The sequence below is a fragment of the Myripristis murdjan genome, chromosome 20 (genome assembly GCF_902150065.1).
Source record: "Myripristis murdjan chromosome 20, fMyrMur1.1, whole genome shotgun sequence".
NCBI lineage: Eukaryota > Metazoa > Chordata > Actinopteri > Holocentriformes > Holocentridae > Myripristis > Myripristis murdjan.
Genome location: NC_043999.1, coordinates 9,406,462 through 9,429,577, shown reverse-complemented (window position 1 = coordinate 9,429,577; position 23,116 = coordinate 9,406,462). Strand labels below are relative to the sequence as shown.

At 40.4% G+C, this 23,116-nt stretch overlaps 3 protein-coding genes across 3 annotated transcripts; 2 read left to right on the top strand and 1 right to left on the bottom strand.

Annotated features, from left to right (window-relative positions):
* Positions 1-470: 470 nt before the first annotated feature.
* LOC115379086 (ADP-ribosyl cyclase/cyclic ADP-ribose hydrolase 1-like) lies at positions 471-7,890 on the top strand. The gene is made up of 8 exons (XM_030079765.1): positions 471-770; positions 1,671-1,797; positions 1,933-2,068; positions 2,945-3,027; positions 5,685-5,758; positions 6,905-6,991; positions 7,273-7,356; positions 7,448-7,890. Exons 1-8 carry the CDS (start codon positions 580-582, stop codon positions 7,503-7,505), a joined length of 840 nt encoding a protein of 279 aa, XP_029935625.1. The 5' UTR covers positions 471-579; the 3' UTR covers positions 7,506-7,890.
* Positions 7,891-14,096: 6,206 nt separating this feature from the next.
* Positions 14,097-19,213, top strand: LOC115379085 (TNFAIP3-interacting protein 1-like). Its single transcript, XM_030079764.1, has 10 exons — positions 14,097-14,222; positions 14,995-15,125; positions 15,549-15,633; positions 15,929-16,003; positions 16,090-16,155; positions 16,345-16,482; positions 16,617-16,745; positions 17,249-17,326; positions 17,481-17,606; positions 18,368-19,213. Exons 2-10 carry the CDS (start codon positions 15,013-15,015, stop codon positions 18,479-18,481), a joined length of 924 nt encoding a protein of 307 aa, XP_029935624.1. The 5' UTR covers positions 14,097-14,222; positions 14,995-15,012; the 3' UTR covers positions 18,482-19,213.
* LOC115379219 (carboxylesterase 5A-like) lies at positions 18,760-22,663 on the bottom strand. Its single transcript, XM_030079940.1, has 13 exons — positions 22,597-22,663; positions 22,250-22,448; positions 21,761-21,899; positions 21,430-21,563; positions 20,809-20,962; positions 20,588-20,692; positions 20,408-20,509; positions 20,087-20,227; positions 19,869-19,949; positions 19,506-19,647; positions 19,245-19,394; positions 19,072-19,144; positions 18,760-18,937 (listed from the first exon to the last, which is right to left on the bottom strand). The coding sequence occupies exons 1-13, from the start codon at positions 22,661-22,663 to the stop codon at positions 18,760-18,762; spliced, it is 1,665 nt and encodes a 554-aa protein (XP_029935800.1).
* Between the last annotated feature and the right edge of the window lie 453 nt (positions 22,664-23,116).

The following is a 23,116-nucleotide window of genomic DNA, read 5'->3' as shown; positions in this document are numbered from 1 at the left end:
ACTTGTCTAGTTGTTTAATTTTTGCTGCCTTCCCACTCAGGTCTAACTGGATTTAGCAGCTAAGTCAATATGGATAAGGAACAAAGATAGGAACAAAGTTAGTCAACATCAGCTTTGTAAACGTAAATTGGATATTTAACTGCCATAAGATGGGGTTACTGAACGGTTTCATGCCATGCATGCCAAAATACATTCTAATGTGATACGATTTGTGTCCCTGTTTTCCCTGTGATATGATTTCACCCATGTTAGATTCAGTTTGTTATTTGGAAAGCAGCGTCAAATTATCTCGGGGAGGAAATTAAAATGCAGTCGTCATTTTGCTCGAGACTGCTTGGAGCCCGTTCAAATTACAGGTGATACAAGTATGGGAGCAGCAGCCATAATAGACCAGAGCTCCTATTGGACGAGAACCTCGGGCGCACTTTGACCATTCGTCACTCAGTGCGTGCGCACAGTGACGGCGCGTCTTTATAAATAGACGCGACATGCTCCTCCATCCGCCAGCGACGTCCTCGGTGCTGATTAAACACCCGAGAAAAAAAAATCAAGGGGAAATTTTGACGGGACTGGCGTGTGATGGAGCATGGGGAATACAGCCGTCCAGGGAAGAAGAGGAACACTCGCTGCCTGGCCATAAGTGTGTGCGCGGCGCTCCTCATTGTCATTGTCATAGCTCTTGCACTGGGACTGTCGCTCAGTCACAGGAATGAGGGATTTAAGGCGACATTCATTGCCAGATGTGAGGGGTTCCACGGGAAAAGCAAAGGGTAAGCATTTTGTCTTGATCTGCTCTTTTTAGAGGTACTTCATTTCCTCAGTTGCTTCAGGGAGTGAAAGCCTGCGGGCAAGTTTATACACCTTGGAAATTAAAAATAAGAATTACCACTGGAGCACAAAGTATTTAAGTAGTTAAATTAGTGGGCCAGTGAAGGACTAAAATGGGACAAATGCCTGAATCCCATTACACCAGTTTGTTTGTTTGTGCGTGCGTGCCTACGTGCACATGTGCATACTTGCGTGCCGGACCAACTTGCCTGTGGTACAGACAACACTTAGCGTGGGTTGTAATGAATGTCAACATCAAATAGGTGTGCTTGTCACATAATGCAGCAAGTGCCAGAAAGTTAAGGTTATCCCCTCCCACACTCACACACAGAGACAAAGAAAAGTATTTGAACTTCACTTTGAAGGGATTATTACTGTTAACTTGGCATCTGGTAATTTAAAACCCACGCTGATACTCCAGGCAAGGTAAAACAAATTTCAAAAGGTGTTAAGAAACACCATTTAACCTGGATCTGTTTGGTATCAAAAGACACTGCAGAGCTTTTTTGCTTTTTTCCTAATGGTTTCACTTGACTTGTTGCAAAAGGAAACTCACATCGCCCCTCTCATCCAGTGCAAACCAGCTAGTAAATCAGTGAATGTCCTGGCACAATTAAATAGAAAAGTGATCTATCATCCAAAAAAAAAAAAAAAAAAAAAAAAAAGGGCAAAACTTCTCATGCCGGATCCTCTCAGGTTTCAAGTGTGAGGAAGGTAGCTCTTGAAAAAGAAAGCCTATTGTTCCACTCCAACAATATGTAGGCCTAGAGTATCAGCTGCATAGCGTTTTATCTCATAGACCCACACTGCAGCCACTAATCTTTTTCATTTTGTTTTTTAAGATATGACTGTCAGAAGATATGGAGTGCGTTTGAGCAAGCGTATGTGGGGCAGGACCCATGCAAAGTTCCAGTGGAAGCCTATGACCCCCTCATCGCTGCAGCACCCTTTGAACCCGCGTGCAACAGAGTAAATATTAATCATCATCGGACTGCCTGTGTGACATCAAGGTTCACGCTGTCCAGTTTAAGTAGAGGCTGTTTGTCTTTGGCTTCATAATGCAGACATAATAACACTGTAATATCAATTGTTCTTTTGGATTAGATGATGTTCTGGAGCAAAACACAAGATTTTGTGCATGATTTCACTGAGAAGAAGGACTGTTTTGTTACTCTGGAGGACACTCTTTTGGGCTTCACCCTGGATGGACTGACCTGGTGTGGAAAGGAGGGCAGCAGCGGTAAGACTCTTGAGGGACCCTGAAAATAGACTTCCTCACAAACAGGGGTGCAGGTTTAGTTTGGTGAATAGTTGTATGTATGGTTATGAAATGTGGCAGTGACTTCACCATAGGATAAATTAACTGCAATTAACTGCTCTGATGACAAACCCGAGATTTCATATTATTTCATCCTCAATATGTCCCCTCTCCATTTTCAAATTTCCTCATGTCAGGACCTCCAAGTTGATTTTTGTTAAGCCCCCAACACCGGTTTGGGGTGATTTTGCCCAAGGAACCTTCATATGAAAGGATAATCTGGTTTGTGTTTAGCATCAAATCATTTAGATGTCATACTTTAACACGGCCAAATTGCTTCAGAGTGGTGAGATTAAAATCTAATGTCAAAATAACGACTCATACATTCAGTGGAGCACAACAAATTCTTGTGAATTAAATGATACTGAAATTAAACAACTCCTCATTTTGCTCGGGACCCCCTGGCAGCCTCTCTGCTCCACCGAGACAACTTTGAAAACCGCTGCATTAATTCACTGATTTCAGATCACAGCTTGAAATGATATTTTAGAGCCCACTGGATACTGAGTGATGGATTTAAAAAGCCTTTTAATCCTTCAAAATAAAGCCCGTCAAATCTCTTTAATTGATTTTTCACCATGCAGACAAAAGACTCTGATTTTGCAATATCTCAAATAATCTTGTAATTTAAAAAAAACTGATATTACTCAGTATTACTGATGACCAATGCACAGACTGTGGCTCTGTTTTCCAGAGCAGTGCAGGCTATTACATTTTAATGGATTCAGTTCAAGGCTGCAAAACCAAAACAGAGACATTGTGCTTACTTTGTGTGTGTGTCTGTGTGTGTTACCTTAGAAACATTCACTACTGGGTGTCCAGGATGGTCGCAGTGTGAAAAAAACCCTGTTCGCTCATTCTGGATCCGAGCCTCAGATGGAGTAAGTGCACAATAAGAGACATAAATCAATAGTTTTCCCTACAAATACAACTAATCTGGGATCAGTCCATCTACAGGGATCAACATGACACACAGGAAGGACTCCAAGTGATGAAATGTCAACCTGCTCGTAAGTTATTGTGATGGAGAGGAGGCAGGAAAGAGTCCCTCTGCCTGGCTCTGAATCAATGGGGCTTTGTGTCAGTCTCCATGGAGGCACATAGCTCAGCTCTCTCCTGAGCGAGCGGCATCCCACGCATGCAGAAGAAACCTCACTGCTTGACTTTTGTTGCCGTGATATTTAGGAATGCAAAGCAGAAAAAAAAAAAAAAAAAAAAAATTCAGGGACATGAAGTAATAGTTTTATGTCCAGAGCTGCCCTTGGTCAAATTGGGGCCTTAAGCAAATTTTTGTTATGAAGGCCCCCTGGTGTACACTCCCACCTGTCAGTGTATGATAAGTACAAAATCAGTGCATAACATTTAACGCAACAGTTTTTATTAATAACAGCAAACAACATCTGAAATAATAAATTAGGTCATCAATTAATAATGACAAACAATATCTGGCTATATTAACATTGAATTGTTCTGGAAAATATTGAGATTTCATAGGTGGATGCAGAGTGCAGATAAAGACGTTAACAGGACATTTAATGAATACTAATGTCTGAATCTCCAGAAGCCTGTACACACAGACTGGACTTCTCTCATGTCATGAATTGCAGCTGAAGGGTGTAATATGGCCAAAGTTTTACATTTTTACAAATAACAAGGATTCAAATTGTGTTTTCATGGCCATCTCTTCACCTGCACTGGCGCCCGGCACTGAGCAGGGATTGGTCAGATGCTGATTGCCAGTTAATACAGCGATACGTGCAGTAGATGACTTGACTGGGCACATGCGGGTCTCGTGAGCGATGGCTTGGGGGCCTTGCCGGCTGCTCACACCTGGGGGCCGGATATGAGGCCCCCAGTGCAACATGAGGCCCTGTGCACAGCGTGTGCTACATTTAGGGAGGGGCGGCCCTGCTTACGTCACCTTAGGAAGTGTGTTGGAGGATATTTCTGAACAGGATGTCAGGATTTCAATATGACACAGGAAGTCACACCTCAAAGGTCACAACACTTCAGCTCACAACAAAACAAGTTAAGCTTGTTTAATTTTTACCTGTTGATGAAACACATATTGACACAGTTTTACTGTACCAGTCGGGATTGGCTGACTGCTGAGGGACATTTTGGACTAGTAGGATTCTGAGACAGACCACCTGCTTACTGACAACTGTGTATTACTTTGAAAAAAACAAAAAAACAAAAAAACAAAACAAAAAAAACAAACAAACAAACAAAAAAAACACCACAATAATACATTTAAGTTATATTGGGCTTAATTGAAAAAAAGGAATAATTACAACAGCTACAATTTTCGAAGCAAATTACACAGCATAGAAATAAAATAAAATAAAATAAAATAAAAAAATAATTAGTTCAAAGGTTGTCATGAAGTTTCCTTTTAATATTATCAACACTACACTCCCACTAAACACATAACAGCCTTAATGGCGTACAGGGTGATAAGATTTGAAATACTGTGACTTGCCCTTTTACGCAGAACTGATTTGTTATCTGACACATAAAGAGACAGCAAGCAGAGTTTCAATCAACTGAATCAATATTATTGTCATTATTTTGACCTTGTGAACAAATTTAATAATTAAATTTTTAAAAAATGCCTACCTTATTCACATTGTCTTTTAAATATGCATGTTGACATTTCAGCATTATGAGTTGACGGCAACACACACACACACACACACACATACACCACGTGCTTTGCCTCCTGTGTGGTTTAGGGAGTCAAAGTCCCCGAACATCCAATCCACCTTTTCAACTCTGCACTGATTCATTTCAGGGACGTTTCGGTCACAAGGACCTTCCTCAAGACAAGATCTATGAGTTACGAAGTGACACGGTGCTTAAGTACATTCCATAATTGCATAATATGTCACAGCTGTGTTGGAGGTGTGTCCCTGATTGCAAACAAATTAGTCAGTCAAGACTCCCCCGACCAACTTGACAGCAATCTAGTTAAAAAGACTGAAACTAAGAAAACAATTAAAATGCTAACTACATGAGAACAGTGGCACACTAAATCAAAATTATGTAAAAATGTAAAAATACTTTGTTACAAGCTGAAGTCCTGCGTTCAAAACCTTACTTAGGTAAAAGTACAATAGTATTAGCCTCAAAATATACTTTTACTCAGTATGTGGAATCACATATATCACGTTACTGGGCTGTAATTATTGATGCATCTGGTGCTCATCACTTTAAGGTGGAGCTAATTTGAATTACTTTTATACTGCTGGGTAGCTTAACCTATAAAATGTACCATAATCTATTAGTTGATTTATAATTTGTATTAATAATCTAAGTCAGCAAAGTAACTAAAGCTGTCAAATAAATGTACTAGAGTAAAAAGTACAGTATTTCTTTCTGAAATGTAACGTAAATGTAAATGTAATATAGCTAAAGTACAGTACTTGGGTAAATGTGCATTGTTACATTCCACTACTGGTTATATTTATAGCTTTTTAGCCAACGACACATTTTTATGGGTTCAAAACACCTGCTGACATTGTCCTCATGTGTGTAGTTTGCAGCTAGCGCATGCGGTGACGTCACAGCGATGTTAAATGGATCCATCGACACGCCGTTCAGTCCCACAAGGTAAGTTTCAATAAGAAGAGGAGCCAAAACTGCACAGCTTTAGGAAATATTTAATAAAGTGGCAGATGTTAATATGCCATCTGCTCCCCAGAAGCATCACCGAAAGTGTTTTAAAATCTTGTATTCAAGTGTTCACACAACTACTGTGGTATTCTTGCATTTTCATTGTACTAAATCATATGAACGACTAAAGCTCTACCAATCAACATATATTCATATATTCATATTCCTATATTAGCTCAGCTGTAAACTCGCATGTTCCCACAATGAACAGTTTTGACAGGCGAGGATACCATTGGCACTTTCTGTCTACTTACCCATTAAAATTAAGTGAGGAGGAAAACCCATTCGGCAGAGAATAATACTTGCGGAATAACGCAAGAGAATAATGCTTTGAGATTACCTCAAATCCTCTCATTACCGCAGCATTTCGGGAGCAATTTACAGCCGAGAGTAGTCCTCATCAGAATATAAACGGGGGATAAATTGAAATGAGAAGACACAGTCGCACTGACAGGAGGAACACCTGAGAAGAAAACATAACGAGTATCTGATGAGGTTTGGATTGCGAAATTCTTGGGAAAAAATAGTCCCTATTCAACACTATTCAACCTTTAGTTAATATATTCTAAATGGAGTAGATAATATATATTATCTGGACCTATAAGTAACCTGTTCCCTGTAATGCTTGCAGCATAACCAAGATCTTCTGTATATCTTCTGTTTTATTGTCCATTATATCATAATCTCAGATACAGTGTTTCTTAAAAATGCCTGCAGAAGGTCCTGACTTGTTTTCCTTGATTGCTGAATGCACACCTCAGTTACTCTTTACAGACAAAGTGTTTCTGGTGGCTCAGTTTGTGTTGAATGCTTGTCAACAGCATATGAGGATGCTTAATGTTTAAAAGTTATCTTTTAGAGGTGTGATGCCCTGGGAGCTTGTATTCATGTTTGGTTTGGATATTGTTAAACATGTAAGATGGTGTTTTATACTCATCTTTTCGCTCTCATTATATTATTGTTCTTGTCTGTTAAAGTGTCAATTACTGCTACCATGGCTACTACTATATTATATTATTACCAAAGCACCTGTTTGCTGATGTTCTGTAGTTTCTCTAAATTGTGGTATTTTCTTCTTGGAAGCATTTTTGGGAGCATTGAGGTCAAGAGATTCAACTCCACCACGGTGAAGACCCTGACTGTTGTTCTGGTCACGCAGGAGAGCCCCACGTAAGGTTTTCACTTCACACACTTGCCATTAATAGTTATCTTTTAACCAACAATTTTTCATGTATTTATGAAAGGTCTCATTTTTGTTGTTTGATTGCTGTGTTTTTTTCAATTATTAAAATATGTGAATGTATAGGATATGTTTAAAACAAGGGGAAATCTTTGGTGGGGTGGGAGAGGAAGAAAGACAAACCACGCCAAAAACTCACAAAAAATTGTCCAAAATGACACAAGCTAATCTTTTTTTTTTTCTCCATCCGCTGTGCATTTGTCATCTTAAGGACAAACTGCACCAATGCATCTTTAAAGGACCTACAGAAAGAACTGGATCAAGGAATTAAATATACGTGCAAAGACGTGCCTGAGTAAGTACAGGATAATGTAGAGCACTGAAATATTGTATATGTATGTTGGAGTAGATTGATTGATTTGCTGTTAATTTGCCTCTTATTGAAGATCCAAGATCAACGAGTGCAGCTCCCGTCCTGACGTACCGTGTGGAGCCTGCTGGTAAAGGAGTCCAATCACAAGACGCAGCAGGAAGCACCTTGGCATTGTATTTGTGTTTGTCTTAATGTCATTTCAAAACTTTGTAAATTCATGAATGTCTGTGCTAGATTAAATATATTTTATACTTGTGGACGAACTAAATTTTAAATGTGATCAGCGTTGTTTTACAATACAGAAATTTTACTTTTTGTATGATGTCTTTTTACACATGACTCACTGACACAGTCACAGCCTGACAATAGCCTTTGTATTTTTTTGGTGAAAGGGAACTGGTGAAATATGTGTTTTAAGATTAAATAAAAGTGCTGCTGACAAATTATCGTTGACAATGTCACACTTTCTACTTCATGATGAATTTCAAAAACTTTTGAATAAAATGTTGAAATAAGCTTTTTATGAAGTTTTGTCTTGGTTCAGGAGGCCTTTGTAAATGATATGCTGAGGTTTATTTTGAAGAGTCTCGTTAGAAAGTAGATGCATTTTGCCAAGTAAACCTCGATGCAAGCTGGAGGGTGGGACAGGATCACATTTAGAGGCAGTGCACATTTTACAGTTGAACGCAGCATAAATACAACGTAAAATACAAATATGCAGCAGTTGTTTACATCAAAGCTTTTATACCTCAATACCAAATATGTTTCAAATAGTGTTTATGTACATTTTCGCCATTTTCACTCAAGTAACTCTGCCCCTTCAGTGTTTTATTGGTCAGACAGCCTGGTCACATCTGATTTTGTCCAATGATATGAGCCATAGGACATGTGAGGAAAGCACTACCTGTGAAATGTTATGTAAATGCTTTATTTTTGGGAGGGGTTTGGGGGTTGATGAGAGTTTAGTCACAAAAATTTTCCACCTGGTAAAGGAAGTGCTCAACTGTAACACTGGCATTGGCTGGTTAACTCTGTCCTGGCAAATAATCAATAGGTAGTTTGCTGCTACTGGACTTGTCTCAATGCTCAAAGGTCCTCAAAAGGACATGGAAAACATGGACCCAAACATGGAGAAAACAACATAATATGATGGCTGAGTCAATGTTGGGCCAACTTTATGAATAATAGTGCTTATTCCGGTTTTTGTCAGTTGACTCTAAATGGTGCTTTATTTATATGTAAATGCAATTTAATTGGAAATTGTATGTGAAATGTGCTTTCTAAATACAATTGTCTTGCCTTAAGTCACCCCTCAACAATTTTTCATAGTGCATGTTTCAATCAGATAATTATTACCACATAATCACCTATCACAGCATATCATCGTTGCTTACTCTGTTTATGAGTGTGATAAAACTGGATGAACATGCTCAATGCAGCCGTTGTATTGGGTGACCGTGCAAATTCACAGGTCAAAGTGTGCGATATGAGAACACCACACTAATGGCAGGGCCTAAATATGTTAATAAGCAGTCTCTCTTATAAATATAATGAAATTCCCCTCTCACTCCATGTGGGTGGTATCCTCAAGCGTGAGTCCACTACCAGAGACCTGGCAGAGTGAGGATGTCTGCGCAGTATCTTAGCTGTTCTTAGCACAGCTCACTTTTTGTTATTGGAGTCTGTTGGAGCCATCCTCCCAGTTTGGGGGGTCACAGCCCCAAATGTCACCACTTGGGACACTTTGGTCTTGACTTTCCATGTCTCCTCCAGTTCCTATTTCAATCCCCGGTGCTTCTCATATTCCTGCTTCCTGACATTGTTTTCGCTGGGAAACACTTCAGCCACAGCAAAAACAACTCAGAGGAAAACCCACGTGACCCCCAGGGAGAACGTGCAAACTCCTCACAGGGAGGACAGAGTCTGGGATTTTACACCAGGACCTTCTTGTTGTGAGGTGACGGTGCAAATTGCCGAGCCACTGTGCTGCCACTGTGTAGTTGTGCATAGAAAATATCAAACAATGTGCTACTGTTATGCTGTGTCACACTGTTGAACAAAGCACAATGATTTCCTCAGTGTCTGCTTACCTTGTGGATGCAGGATTACTTTACCACTATATCCCTTGGTGCAAGAATATTAAAATGGTTGTATTGTTGGAGCTATGATTTCAATATGTATGAGTGTGAAATTTTTAGCCTGAAAATGTTTCGTGGCCACAGGAAGGATACACAGCACAGTGTGCCTCCTCTTTCCTCTCTAATAAATTGCTGCTGTGTCACAAGTACTGTAAACACTGTGCTCAGAGCTGGTGCTGGGAAGAGAAGCATGGAACACTTATTAAATATACATTATCACATGAAATAAACCCCTTTTGGCAAACCACGTCATATGGTAATTGTGCAGTGACCGTAAGCATCAATATACTTGAAATCACACATAAAGAACATGGTTTATTTTAATCTGACCACAAGAAATGCAGAAATGTGTGTCAGTAGTACTGGGTAGCAGAAGTTCCCAAACTTATCCAAGTGAACCTCAGGCTGTAGAGTTTGTTTAACTAAAAATATCCCAAAATCAGCCGTAAATAGCCTGAAAAACAAAACAAGGTCCATTGCTAGGCTTCAGTCAGATCGGGGGATTTTTGGCAGCACATTGATTTATTTGCTGTTAGTCACCCTTTCACACCATAGCATCGCATTTATTGCTGGTCGAGGTCTTACACAACATGTTGTACTTTCCTTTCCCTTGATAAAGGCCATGGGCACGCACGCCCTGTGCGACTACACTGCCACCAGGTCACTAGGAGGGAATCCCAGCATGTAAGCGGATATTTATGGAAGGTCTAACACTTCGCATGAGATCCTCACTATAGTCACTATGCAGACTGACACACTTTTTCAAACCTCAGCCTGTGAAAACCTACACTAGTGCGAGATGTGTCAACAAATTCAAAATATTCATATTCACAGGGTGCCTAGTGTTATAGACTGCTGTTGTTGTATCATTGTTTCCAAGAGGTCATGCAGCCCCAGTGATATGCATGACCTAATTACAAACTGAAGAGTACGTTCTCTTTGCACTTGGGTTTGATATATGACACTGTATACCACGCCTGGATTCCCAAGATGGCATGCAGGGCAGCCGGTTTGGAGAGCACCCACAACCCCGTGTGTGCGTGTGTTTATGTACTGTTCATATGTTGATAACGTTGTTTCCAAAATATTAATTCGCCCTCTCACAGGAATTTGCATTGCTTTCTCAAGCATGCATTGAGTGGGAGAAAGGTGAACACCCTGGGAAGATTGCCAGTCCAGGTTTTATCTCACTATAATTCAGCAGCAATTATCCCTATAAGGGAATGTGTAAGCTCACCAGTCAAATCATATTTCACTCTCATCACTATTTCCTCCTCATCGTCAGTGTATTCAAATGTGGAGTTCACAGCTCCACGTTTGACTATAAAGGTGGCATTTACAGAAAGTTTCCCATATTTGGTTCAGTGGGCACAGTTAAGTCATAGGCAAGATCATCATGGTCTTACACTTGTGTGTTTGGGGGTCTGTGGTATGAAAACAGATACGGCCTATAGCCTCTGCTACTGCCCATATTTGGGTGGCAACTTGACATGGTGAGAACATAGCAGTGAAGCTGAAGGATCAAATGAGGATAACATAATATGCATGCCCTATATATCTACTGAGTATATTTTATTTTATTTATTTATTTATTTATTTATTTATTTTACAGTGCAGCTTCTAAATCAGGCCTTTGCCAGCAGCCTTACTTTTCTTTTAAAAGAAGTGTAACTAAGTCCTACACAGCTGTGGCTTTATTTGTATGGGAAGGGAGGATATAGGGAAAGACAACATTTAATTGTGCAACTTGAAAATTAGGAATTTGCCCCTAGGTCTTGCCTGAATTAAATACCAGCATAAAAACGTCTTGGTGTTCACTGAGAGAAAAGTACATAGAGTTGATAGAGATGAAAAAAGCTCCACTCATGTGCAGTAAAAAAAAAAAAAAAAAAAAAGCCCCTATTCTGTGGGCCACAACATGTTTTATATGCTGTCGACTAATGCGTACAGGCCACAAGAAGCCTTGAACAGGATGGGGCGCACAGCAGACACACTCTGATTTACAGGTGTGGTTTAACAGAGGAGCACATGGACCTGCTGATGATTTGATTGCATGGGCCTATAGCCGCCTGCGGAGGGAAACACCGGGAAGATCAACAGCACATCTCACACGACTCATAGTGAGTAATTCTCGAACCAACTGTGGCAAGAGACCCCGTTGCAAAGCAGAAAAAGCCCCCAGATATCCAACAGGAGTCCGTTTTTCTGTCTCAGTGGAGCCGAGATGAAAGATGCTGCAGGTGACAGATGTCCTCCTCCGGTGTTTTTTTTTTTTTTTTTTTTTTTTTTTAATCAAATCTACCTTGTGGTCTCGTTCTGTAACAAAACCGGTTTTATTATGATTCATAATAGATAGATAGATAGATAGATAGATAGAGCTGTCCGTCAGTCATGTGATTTATAATAGTGGGAAAACATAATGTGTGTGCCGGTTTATTATCAAATAGCCTGACTTCTCCCGGATTGAATCTCGCTATATCCTGTTTTTGAGTTGTATTAAAAATTCTTGCTTTGGGCCCATAAATAGGTTTATTTGGAGAGCTCGAAACTGCAGCTGAGAGCGTGGTGACCTGCCGTGGGCGGAGGGAGGAGGAGGAAGAGGAGGAAGATGATACAGCAGCCGGGGCCACACTGCCTGCCTCCTCCTTCCTTTCTAATAACTTGCCGCTGTGTCACCACCAGTACCGTAAACACTTAGAGACCAGAGCTGCTGCTGGGAAGGGAAGCACGGGGTCTTTTTCTTTTCTTTACTTTTTTTTTTTTTTTAACACCAGATGACAACACAGCCTAATGTCAAACGACTTAAGACGCCCAGTTCCGCCTAGAAAACACACTGCGCTCACATGAGAAAGAACTGTCAAACATAGAAATGAAGGGGCTCCCAAACGTTTTTGAGGCCCTGCACAATAATAATAACACGGGTAGGCTCGATGCTCACTTGATAAAATGTTGTCCATGAAAGCCATTTGAGAGGATATTTATTGTTAGACACATCTTTATGCAATAGAGCCCTATAATTCGCTTATCCCGCTTATTGCAGGGTATTTGGCACAGAAAACGCATGTTGCATAACTTTATTAGAAACTTCAATAAGTGGCTGATTCACACGATTTTAATTCAGTAATAGGCTACGATCTGTATGAACTTTTTTTTTTTTTTTTAGCAACATAGAAATCAAAAAAGATACACAACCCCTTGAGTGCTATAGTCTACTGATTGAAATGATTAATAAATTTAGCCTATTTATTTTTATTTACTTATTTACTTGTTTATTCGGTTTCTAACATGAACGTGCGCTCTGGATAAATTGGAAGTCATGCTGAAAATATACAGGCATGGTGATGTGCAGCACCTGTGAAGTGAGGTGTGTTAGCCGCAAGGGGTCGCTGTTTTTATTTTATCTCTTTATTTATTTTTATATATATATATATATATATATATTTAAGGTAATAAAATAAAATGGACTGCTAGTACCCTGTTGCGCAGGGTGATATAACGAGAGGTGAGGCAGCGCTGCGTAATGAGGTTATCGATCTCAGCTGTGTTCACTGATCGATCAGACCAATCAGAGCAGAGGATTGGCCGAGGGTGAATTCTGCTAAGTCACCTACAGGAGTGACTGCCCGTCACCAGGGAACCAACAGCGGGGGTAAATTTCCCTTGAGTTCCTTCCCTGAATAAGTGCGCTCTGAGTCAACAGCCCATCGAGAACAGAGAGTTCAGAAAACACTGTGTGACAAGATAAGCCTGCGTGATGTGTGATTTCCCCACCGCTTAAGTTTTGATTTTTCAACACTTCATCTCGATATTACTGACTTTGCATATTTTCCGGTGTCTTGCTCTGTTCCGTTCTCTCACTATAACACAACGGGGGATAACCTGCCGCTCATTTAAAGACACACTTGACAAATTACCAGCCCCTACAAGGATATTTGCTCAAAGTATGTCAGTGCACCGGCAGAGCATTTTCTAAATGTAAAGTATTAAATATAAATCAGAGGAAATTAAATTTAATTCACACCAAACAGAATAATCTTGCTCTGTAACAATTTCCAAATCGTGTAATAACCTAAATGACTCATGGTGTGTCTGTGGGTAGTGGCCTACAATGATAATATGGTAATTTACATTACATTAAGTTTATGTAATGTAGAGTAGGCCTATGTATTATTAGGATAACATTACTCTATAGGAGCAGTGATGGGCAGATTTTTTTTTGTAGGGTTTATTTTAGCTTTTTTTTTTTTTTTTTTTTTTTTTAAATTTTATGTCTATATATGGGATTTGATTGAATAGAAAAAGCAACATCTGCCAGTGAAGTATGACTGAAAAATATCCCCAAAACAACTTGATATTGTCAGTAAAAAAAAATCTTGTGTCAAGCTTGTATTTTTTTTTTTTTTTTTTTGCACTGTATTTTTTTCACCCCTGTGGTCATATAACTTAACTCTCGGTTTATTGCCATTGGAGGTGTTGAGCAACTTGCTGGACTTTCCTCTCCTTCAGTGCTCCAGCCGTGCGTGACTGTATGTTGGTACGAGGCCATGGGAGGGAAACCCAGCAGGTGAGTGGGTAGTCAAGGGTGTGTCAGCTGCGTTGCGTCACAGGGGAACCTCTGGAGGCATATAATCACCATGCAGACCCACACACACTGTCAGAGCTCGGCGTGTGGCAGATCTACACCAGCACCAGCTCTGTTGACAGCCAGCGGTGAGTTTACTCTTATTTTAAACTACCCAGAATGTGTGCCTGTACAGTGAAGTCCTAAGTTTTCTCCAGAATAAGTGCTTTGTGTGTTTTTTTTTTTTCTTTACAATGGCTGTCATTTTATATATCATACCAAAAAATATTCCAGCAGGACAGTCTGGAGTATTTATTTTTAACACAAAATGTTACAGGCATTGCATACTACTTCTTGGTAGACTATTTTTTTTTTTAGTACAGTTTGCCTTAAGTATAGTCAAGTTGCTCTAAATATGCAGTTAACATTAAAATGAGGAGTTTATATTTCGCCATAATTCAGTTTACTAGAAATGATGCCAGACTGGCAGTGTTTATGAATGACTGTTTGACTAAGGTTTCACTCTCACTGTTGTTAATTTCTCACATCAGTCAGCAGTGAGGCTCTGTCCCAGCGAGTCAGGATATTCAAATGACAGTCAGTGGGCTTATATGCGCCGCTTGATTGGGTGGGACTTGATGATGACTAGTTACTCAAAGGTCTGGACATGCTCAGAGTTTATAGAAAGCACAGATATGACATCCCCTGACTTAATCCCTCAAGAAAAACTTCCTCCGCAAAAAAAACCCAGAAGCCCAAAGCCACTGTACAGGATCAAATGGTGAGAATATAACATGCTTCCAGTACAAGGATCATCAGAATCAGAAGTACTCTATTGATCTCCGGGTAATCTGAGGCACTGCACGTTGTGTTTTGGAGGTTTCCAGTGTCTGAAACATGATCTCCTCTTTGTTTTGACAGTTCCTTCACAACAGCACAATGGAGCGGCCTACAGAGAAATGCCAGGCCGGTGACAGGATTCCCACAGTGGGCACTGAGGTCGGCAAAAAGCAGACCACCAGACTGTATCCATCACTGCCGCACACAGAAAGGTGAAGTTCATGGAAACAGGCTGACATACTTAACTGTCCTCTCTTTGCACCGCTTGTAACTGAAATGGACATTACTTATCATCTATGCCTTACACAGGATTCTCCTTTTGATTTAGATGATGGCTGAATAAATCCAAATGTGCCTTTTACTGAACTAAATAACCAGAGATTTGAATAGAATAGAAAAGAATGGTCTTTTTTGTCATTATACTGCGGTGCAATGAAATTTCACATGGCCTCTCTCAATGTAGTTGTAGTAAATAGAAGCAGTGCTAGAAAAACAGCTGTATTATAGTAGTGGCAGTGGCTTAATGAACAAGAAAACACTGGCATCGGCAGCCTAATGTTTAAGAAAAAGTGATGAATCAGTCTGTATGATTTAGAGAGAAAATGCTGTAACTAATGTCCACAATTTGTTATCAGGGTTGAGGGCGTCAAGCTGGACAACTCCATCACAAAAAAGTTTCATGACAACTGTCAGCGCGAGTCACTGCTGGGAATTATGACGGTAAGGATGAAGGATAATGTCGACAAATGAAGTAGTTTTGCCAGAAGGAGTTTCCCCCGTCACGTACATACTCATACCTCTGATTAGTTCCCCAACCACAATTATGGCTACTAATGACTTTATGTTACTGGAAACACTTTGGAGGAAAACTTCCAAAAATATGTAAAAGGAAGTCAGTGGACGCAGCATCTACAGTAATGTTATTGCTCATACAGACATGAGGCTGCTGATGGATGGATTATACAGCGTTTGAATGGTTCCTCTTTTTTTTTTCTTCTTCTTCCATTTGTTTCAGACAGAAATTTCTGCCGCCGACACTGACAGCACAATGAAAGCACAGATCGCTATCCTGAAGCGGCAAAAAAGAGAGGTGAGTCAATTTCTGTACTCAAATTCATATTCATTAGAAGCACCATTACAGCTGTTACAGATGACTGCTCTCTCTGTCTCGCTCAGCTTTTTTCCATTAATGAGAAGTGGGCCAAGGAGTACCAAACCATGGTACAGCATTACAAGGAGAAGGTAAGGGCAAGATTCACAGTGTAATTTGTTTTAATTCACTCTTGTAAACCAGTGTGAACAGTGCACTTTGATGTCCTGCCAATACTTTCCACCTATTTTTTTTTAAATTCTGCAGAATTTCATGATTTTTCTTTTCCCCTCTTGTGTCTACATTGAGTCATATATCCATTTCCTTGTAAAATGTTTTAGGTGCAGTGGCTAAAAGCATTACTTCAGCTTGACAACATTCAAATGGAAGAGGAGGTGTGTGAAGCAGAAAAGCAAAGAGCATTAGAGAAACATTTAAAAAATTCAATGACAGTCAAAGACAGTAAAGAGGGCGAACAGGTAAGCACACAGATTTTCACCCGAAATACAATTTAAAACGTTTCATCGGTTCAAACCTGTAAACTGAGTATGATTAATGTGTTTACTTCTGTGCCCACCGTGTTTTCTTCTGATGGGAAACTGGTGACTCGTAGAGGGGAAGCGGTGATGTCAGCCCCGCGTTACTGAGAGCCGAGCAGGAAGCAGAGAGGCTGAGAGCGCAGAACAGCACGCTGACCAGAAGAGGGCAGCACCAGCACGAGGAGATCATGCGACTCAACAAAGTGAGTCACGGGGGGTTTTAAACCTTTTCATCAAGCTTTCATTAAATCCCCATTGGGAGGTGATCATCATCATCATCATCATTATCATCATCATTAATTTTATGTTAAGTGTTTAATTGTTCAGATGTCACACTTGAACACTGACACACATATTCAAAGGTTGATTCAAACGGCAATATTACAACAACTTTAACATAATCACTCATACATTTTTTATGTATTTAATATTTTGTATTATAACATTTTCAAGCAAATCAAATATAGTTAAATTACACAATTCCTCATTTTCCGAGGAGCCCTGGAAAACCTTCATGGACCCCTGGGACGTCCCTGTGCCTCACCTTGAAAACCAGTGATTTAATATGTTGTATTTACTGCTACAAACCTATGTAGGAAAAAAAAAAAATCAAAGCGCAAAGTTACTAACTTCAGCACCATAGGTCTGAATGGTTGTGCTGTGTAATAATGTTGTTACTGATGGTTCCTTCATCATGCTTGCACAGGCTCTGCAGGAGGCCCTCCAGACACCTCCAGCTCGAGCAGAGCACAGCAAAACACCAGAGGATGTCTGGAAACATCAGGTGGGCTCGGCTAAAGTGACGTGGAATCTCTACCCACTGTTTAATTTATTTTCTCTCAGAGCTATAATGTATTTTTTTTTATGTTTTTCCAGTCAAACTCTCCCTGATTCCCATCAATATCCTCATATCTGGTTTCCTTGTCATTCATCATCAGGCTGAGATCTACAAAGAAGACTTTCTGAAGGAGCGGGAAGACAGGGAGAAGCTGAAGGGGAAGCATCTAGAGCTGGAGAGGAGGTTCAGGAAAATTCACGCTGAGCTGCATACGCTCAAGTCTCAGGTACATGTCTGCAGACTGTGTGCTTATTATTGCAGAATTATGGATCATTCAACATACAATGGGGTGTAAAAATCAACCCGCTATAAACTTTTGCTTCATCATGTATCAAAAAAAAAAAAAAGAAAAAAAAGATAAAGATATTATCAAACAATTTCAGATATTTCATCAGTCAAAATAGTTTGACAGTATTTACTGAAAGTAAAACATTTCTCAGTTGGTGTGTCTGCAGTTTGCCTTAATCACAGTTCAGTTTCGACTCTGTCTGGCTCTCAAACAATTCACAATGTATTAGGCGCATACATGCTAATATTTGACTGAGATATATGTGACAACCATTTGAGGAAAAAAAAAATAGATATATTCAGATATTTCAGTTTCAGAGATCTAAAAAACTTTGTTTACTTCACTTTAAATAATGTATTCTTGAAAAGGAAGAGCTGAGAAAACTGAGATCTAATAACTATTAAAAAAAAAAAACAGATTTTTTTTTTTTTTTACTTTTTTGATAAATAATGTTATTGGTAGTGGACTTGGACTCTTCGACCCCACTGTTTGGCCTTATGTAAACATTTTCTGTGCCAGCACTTTTGATCATTATGAGTGTGTGTAGTCAGGTGGCATTACTGGGACTCAAAATCATAACCTCTGCCGTGTTTATGCAGTGTTTTGTCACTTCACACTATACAAGATGAAGGCATATATCCTTTGATTCAGGATACATAACTGCATCCCCTCACTATATAATTTCCCTCTTGTGCCAGATCCCTCGGACTCCACCGTCACCCAAACCTGTCACTCATTGCACCTGCACGTGTCGAGCCAACCAGGCACCCCGGGAGGGCAGCACTCATCAAAGAGCACCCCTGAATACCTAGCACCGCCGCCAACTTCAGCGGCACAAGCCTCATTCATAAATAGGTCACACTTTCAATGACAAGCTGTGAAACTCAATTATTAGCTCAGCGACCTCCTCAGGCTTTGCATTTGAGTCATGAAACAATAACTAGCTACCTGAGATTATTTTAATCTATATCTATATCTATATCTATATATATATAAATGTGTGTATAATAAATTTTTGTGTAATAATCTTTAGTGCACTTTATGGAACACTTTGGTACATATCAAATACACTGAAGTGGAATTGAATACATTAGAGTTCATCATTGACTGGATGTGACTTTGCCAGTTTCTGAGGCAGGACGACGTTGAGGAAGTGGGCCCTGTTCTGTTTCAGTCTCTGGCTGACTGTCTGCTGCAGGTTCAGGATCAGGTAGTTTTCACTGTGGTTGTATACAGGCCACTCCACCAGTCCAGGCCCATTGGGGGACCTACAGCATGGAGAGAAGCAAACACTCACAGTAAAATGCTCTAATGGCCTGTGAACAAAATACAACGGTGAAACTCTGGCCTACACAGCGGCTCAGTGGGAAAAAGAAGCGAAGAGTGAAATGAGATACTGTACCCGGTGCGTGCAAAGTTTGTGATGTACGCCATGGCTGTTTTACTCAGTTCCTCTTCTTCTTCAGTCACAAGTCCTTTGGGAGATATATGTTTACAGTATAAATAAAACCTATTGACACGCATAATGTCTATCAAAGGGTCTAAATGAATGAGTGATTTTCCTTTGTTCAGTACCTGTGACTATAGTGTGCCCGTTACAAAAGCAGGCCCCGAGGAAAAACAAAGCATCATCAAAGTGGTCTGCTTTGACAAAGCTGGGTCGCGTTTCTTTGTGCATCAGTGGTGAATGCTGAAACTCATACACATGCACAGGTGCTCCTGCATCTGTTAGGGGTTAAACAGGAAAAAATATTGTTGGCCATTATTCATTGTTACAAAGCCAATACAATTTTCTGGACCCTGTATGTTAGATATACATTTTTTTTTTTTTTTTACCTCTGTGGTATGCAGCCACTTTGAGGATAGGCAGGACCAAGACCAAGTCTCCCAGTATTTCTGTGAAAGCATCCCGTATGTTCTCCAGAGAGTCATCATTTTGGAGGTACTCATTCAGTATTAATTCATGCACACCTGCGGTCTGAAAGAGAGGGTAGAGATGGTAGAGGCTGTGGTAGAAGAATCAAAGACCAACAGTGCTTACATTTCTAAATAATTTTGGATGCTGTTTTATTTTCTCTTTCCTTAAGTTATTACAGAAATAAATCTTTGAACAGTACACTATGTGTGAATTTCAAACATTAAAGTAAAAACAGTTATTGCCTCAGTAACATCGTGCTAAAGAAGAGGGCTGACACTTACATGAGAAGGGAAGAACGTGTCCATCACTGAAACCACAGTCTGCTTCTCCATACCCTGATCCCACCCAGGAGGTCCTAAGAGCTAATTATGAATGGGCATGTTAACAGTGAAGAAATTGAAAACTAACCACAGGAAATACTTTTTCAAACACTCAACACACACATACATGAAGTGCATCACAGATGTCCTTTGAGGAGTAGAGGGTCTGTGAAGTTTACCTGAGGGAGGATCCATCCAAACTCATGATTGGTCACTCCGAAGAGCAGAGGAACCTTCTGGAACTCACTGTTCTTTAAAATGCGCTCAGGCGGGCCTTTTAGGAAGACGCCATCAATAGCCGGACCTAAAAACACCTTAACCTGAAACACAAAGGCTTCTCACAAAAGGGCCCTATACATGTTTTTAATGTTGGTATTCATTCATGCACTTTTCTGCTGAAAAAATGTCCAAGAAAGCAGCATCATGATGGACATAAAAATTAAAGATTTAAATACAAACAACATACACAAATGTAAAGTGGAAAACAAACTAGAGCTCACCTGTTGAATGGCATTGAGTATGTCCTCCTCAGACTTGCTTTTGATGCATTCGACAAGTTTCTCGGTATCGTTGTTATCACACTCGGTCAGATTGGCTATCATCTGCAAGAGGAAAGCTGAATGAGCAATCAGCTGTGAATCAAAAGCAGTAGCACTGTTCACTGCATCTATGTTCAGTACCTTGGCCATGGCCAGTGGGTTGTTGGTATAATGGGCCTCCAAAGGTACAACTCCACTCATGGCAATAGCTTTGTGGAACAACCCCTCTGCCAAAGGGGACATGACCTGCCCAAGGAAAACAGATTTGTCAAAAACGTGTAAACCATTGTATTTCATCCTCAGTGAGAAAAATAAATCATATTGCATTGCTATTTTAACTAACTAATTCCCTTGATACTTGCCAACAAAGAGACACTGATTCCTCCAGCAGATTGTCCAAAAATGGTGACTGAGTCAGGATCTCCGTTAAAGGCCTCTATATTTTCCTGGACCCACCGAAGGCTGGCTATCTGATCCAGGAAGCCCCAGTTGCCAGGAGCATGTTCATCTCCAGTACTTATCAAAAACATTCAAACAGCAGTCACTCGATTGAACCGATACTATCCATTAATACTGTCCTCTAATGGTGAGCTGCGGGAATTGCAGCAAGCTCAACCTCTGTATTATCTCCCACACAAGTCTGATACACAGCCTCCCCACCCCTCCCATCCCCTTTTAGTTTGAAAACCTGTAGCTGACATCAGCAATAATGTCAACTTTTCACATCAGAAAGGACTAAGTGAAGAGGTTATTTATCACAATTTAAATGCTGTAATAGTGGTCTTTTAGAAACATCTTGAAATTTTTCCACCTCCAAGACAGAGTGCAAGCCGGATATTTAGTTTTGAAAGCCAAAAATCTCAGCACCTGGAAAAGTAATCACTGTATCATTTGGTATTTATCAACCAATCAACCTCTTGCAGATGCAAGCCACTAACTGAGAAAGGATGTATGATAGTCAATGTTTTTATTAAGTCTAATACCTTAGGAACCCCAGAATACTGAGGCGATACTGAATGACAACCACAACCACGTTCTGGTAGACTGCCAGGGGTGAGCCATCGTAGTAGAAGGTTCCTCCTGCAGCCAGGCCGCCACCATGTATCCACACCATCACCTGGACAGCAAAACAACTGTCATTCTATGATAAATACACATTTTTCTATTTTTAACCTCTGTCTACCCTGGAAAGCTTGCATGCTTTCCATCCGCAAAGTCCTGTTTCACCTCGGAGCTGCCAACGACTTCCACAGTTTTCTCTTGTTAGATATTTAGCTGAATATGTGTGTGTGCACTGGGTATGTGTGCACGAACCGGTAGCTTCTCTCCAGAGCGAGTTCCAGAGCGTCTGTACACGTTAAGATAAAGGCAGTCCTCAGACACCTGTACTGCTGGGAACGTAACAGGATAGGTTTTCCACAAGGCCTCTGTAGACTTTGTATCCTGTAGACATCTTCCATAAAGAGGGGGAGAGAGGATCTGGTGAGATGGATTGAAGTTTTTCCAGCATGGAGACTGAACTTTTACACCAAGCATGTCACGCTGAATTATGATTGATTTATGCTTAACCAAATGGAAAATCTGAAATCTGAGGCTAGCTATGCATTTAAGTTTATTGGTCGACACTACCAGTTGAAACCTCCAGCCTAAGCGGAAACCAATTTCCAATAGGATGGAAGAATTTTGGTTCCGATCAAGTCAGTTTTGATTGAATTCCCAGATTGTATTTCAGTTGCATTGAATGCTCTAGCAGCCCTCTGCAAATTAGGCATTCTCCAGGCACCAAAGTTGATGTATACGCACATGTTAGGCAGTTTGGTGGCATCCCTAACCCCTTTCCAGGGCTGAGGTGGTTGCGGGGCGGCAAAGCGCAACGGCCCCAAAGGTGGACGGGCAAAAGGGATGCCCAGGTACTCCTCCACCAGCTGGTCTGTGCCCCTCACTGTCCTGTAGTGACCCTGCACACTACCAGTCTTGAGGGTCACTACTGGGCCAGAGCGATCTACAAACACAGAAGCACAATGTTTTCACAGCTGCATAGTTGCTTGTAAGCACTACCCACCAAATGCATTCATTAGCAATTCAGATCAGTTTAGATTGAGATTGAGCTTTTCATGTTTTATTTTGGTTCATGATATATTCATACTTGCCTGCTTGAGCCAGTGAACATATGAAGAGCAGTGCAATCAAGCACCTGGTGAGCAGAACCGTTGTCATACTGGACAGATCCTTAAATCTGGTGAAGAAGACTTGGAAATGTTCCTGGATTTATCAAATTACAAACCCCACTTACATTCGCCACTGGCGATAGCTTCACACAGAAGTACACTGTTACTGAAGCAATAGTGACTTATGCAAACTCTGTCACAAAAATCTTCGTAAGCCAGCCAGCCAAAGGGCAAAGTATATGTGTATGACATCACCGGTGGATATGAGCTAAAGTCAGGTTCACAACCATATATCAGGTGACCGGTATGTTTAATTCAGCCAATGGAATGACTAAAGGAGGCTTTTTCCGCCTATGTGCATATAGACACTTTGACCCTTTGAGCCACACAGTTAATTCCTTAAAGGGGAATGCAACCCTATTTATGAGTCCATATATAGTATTACTTCATATTTGTGGTTACATATTCCTGATTATGTGCTTGTTATCATGCTCACAAACAC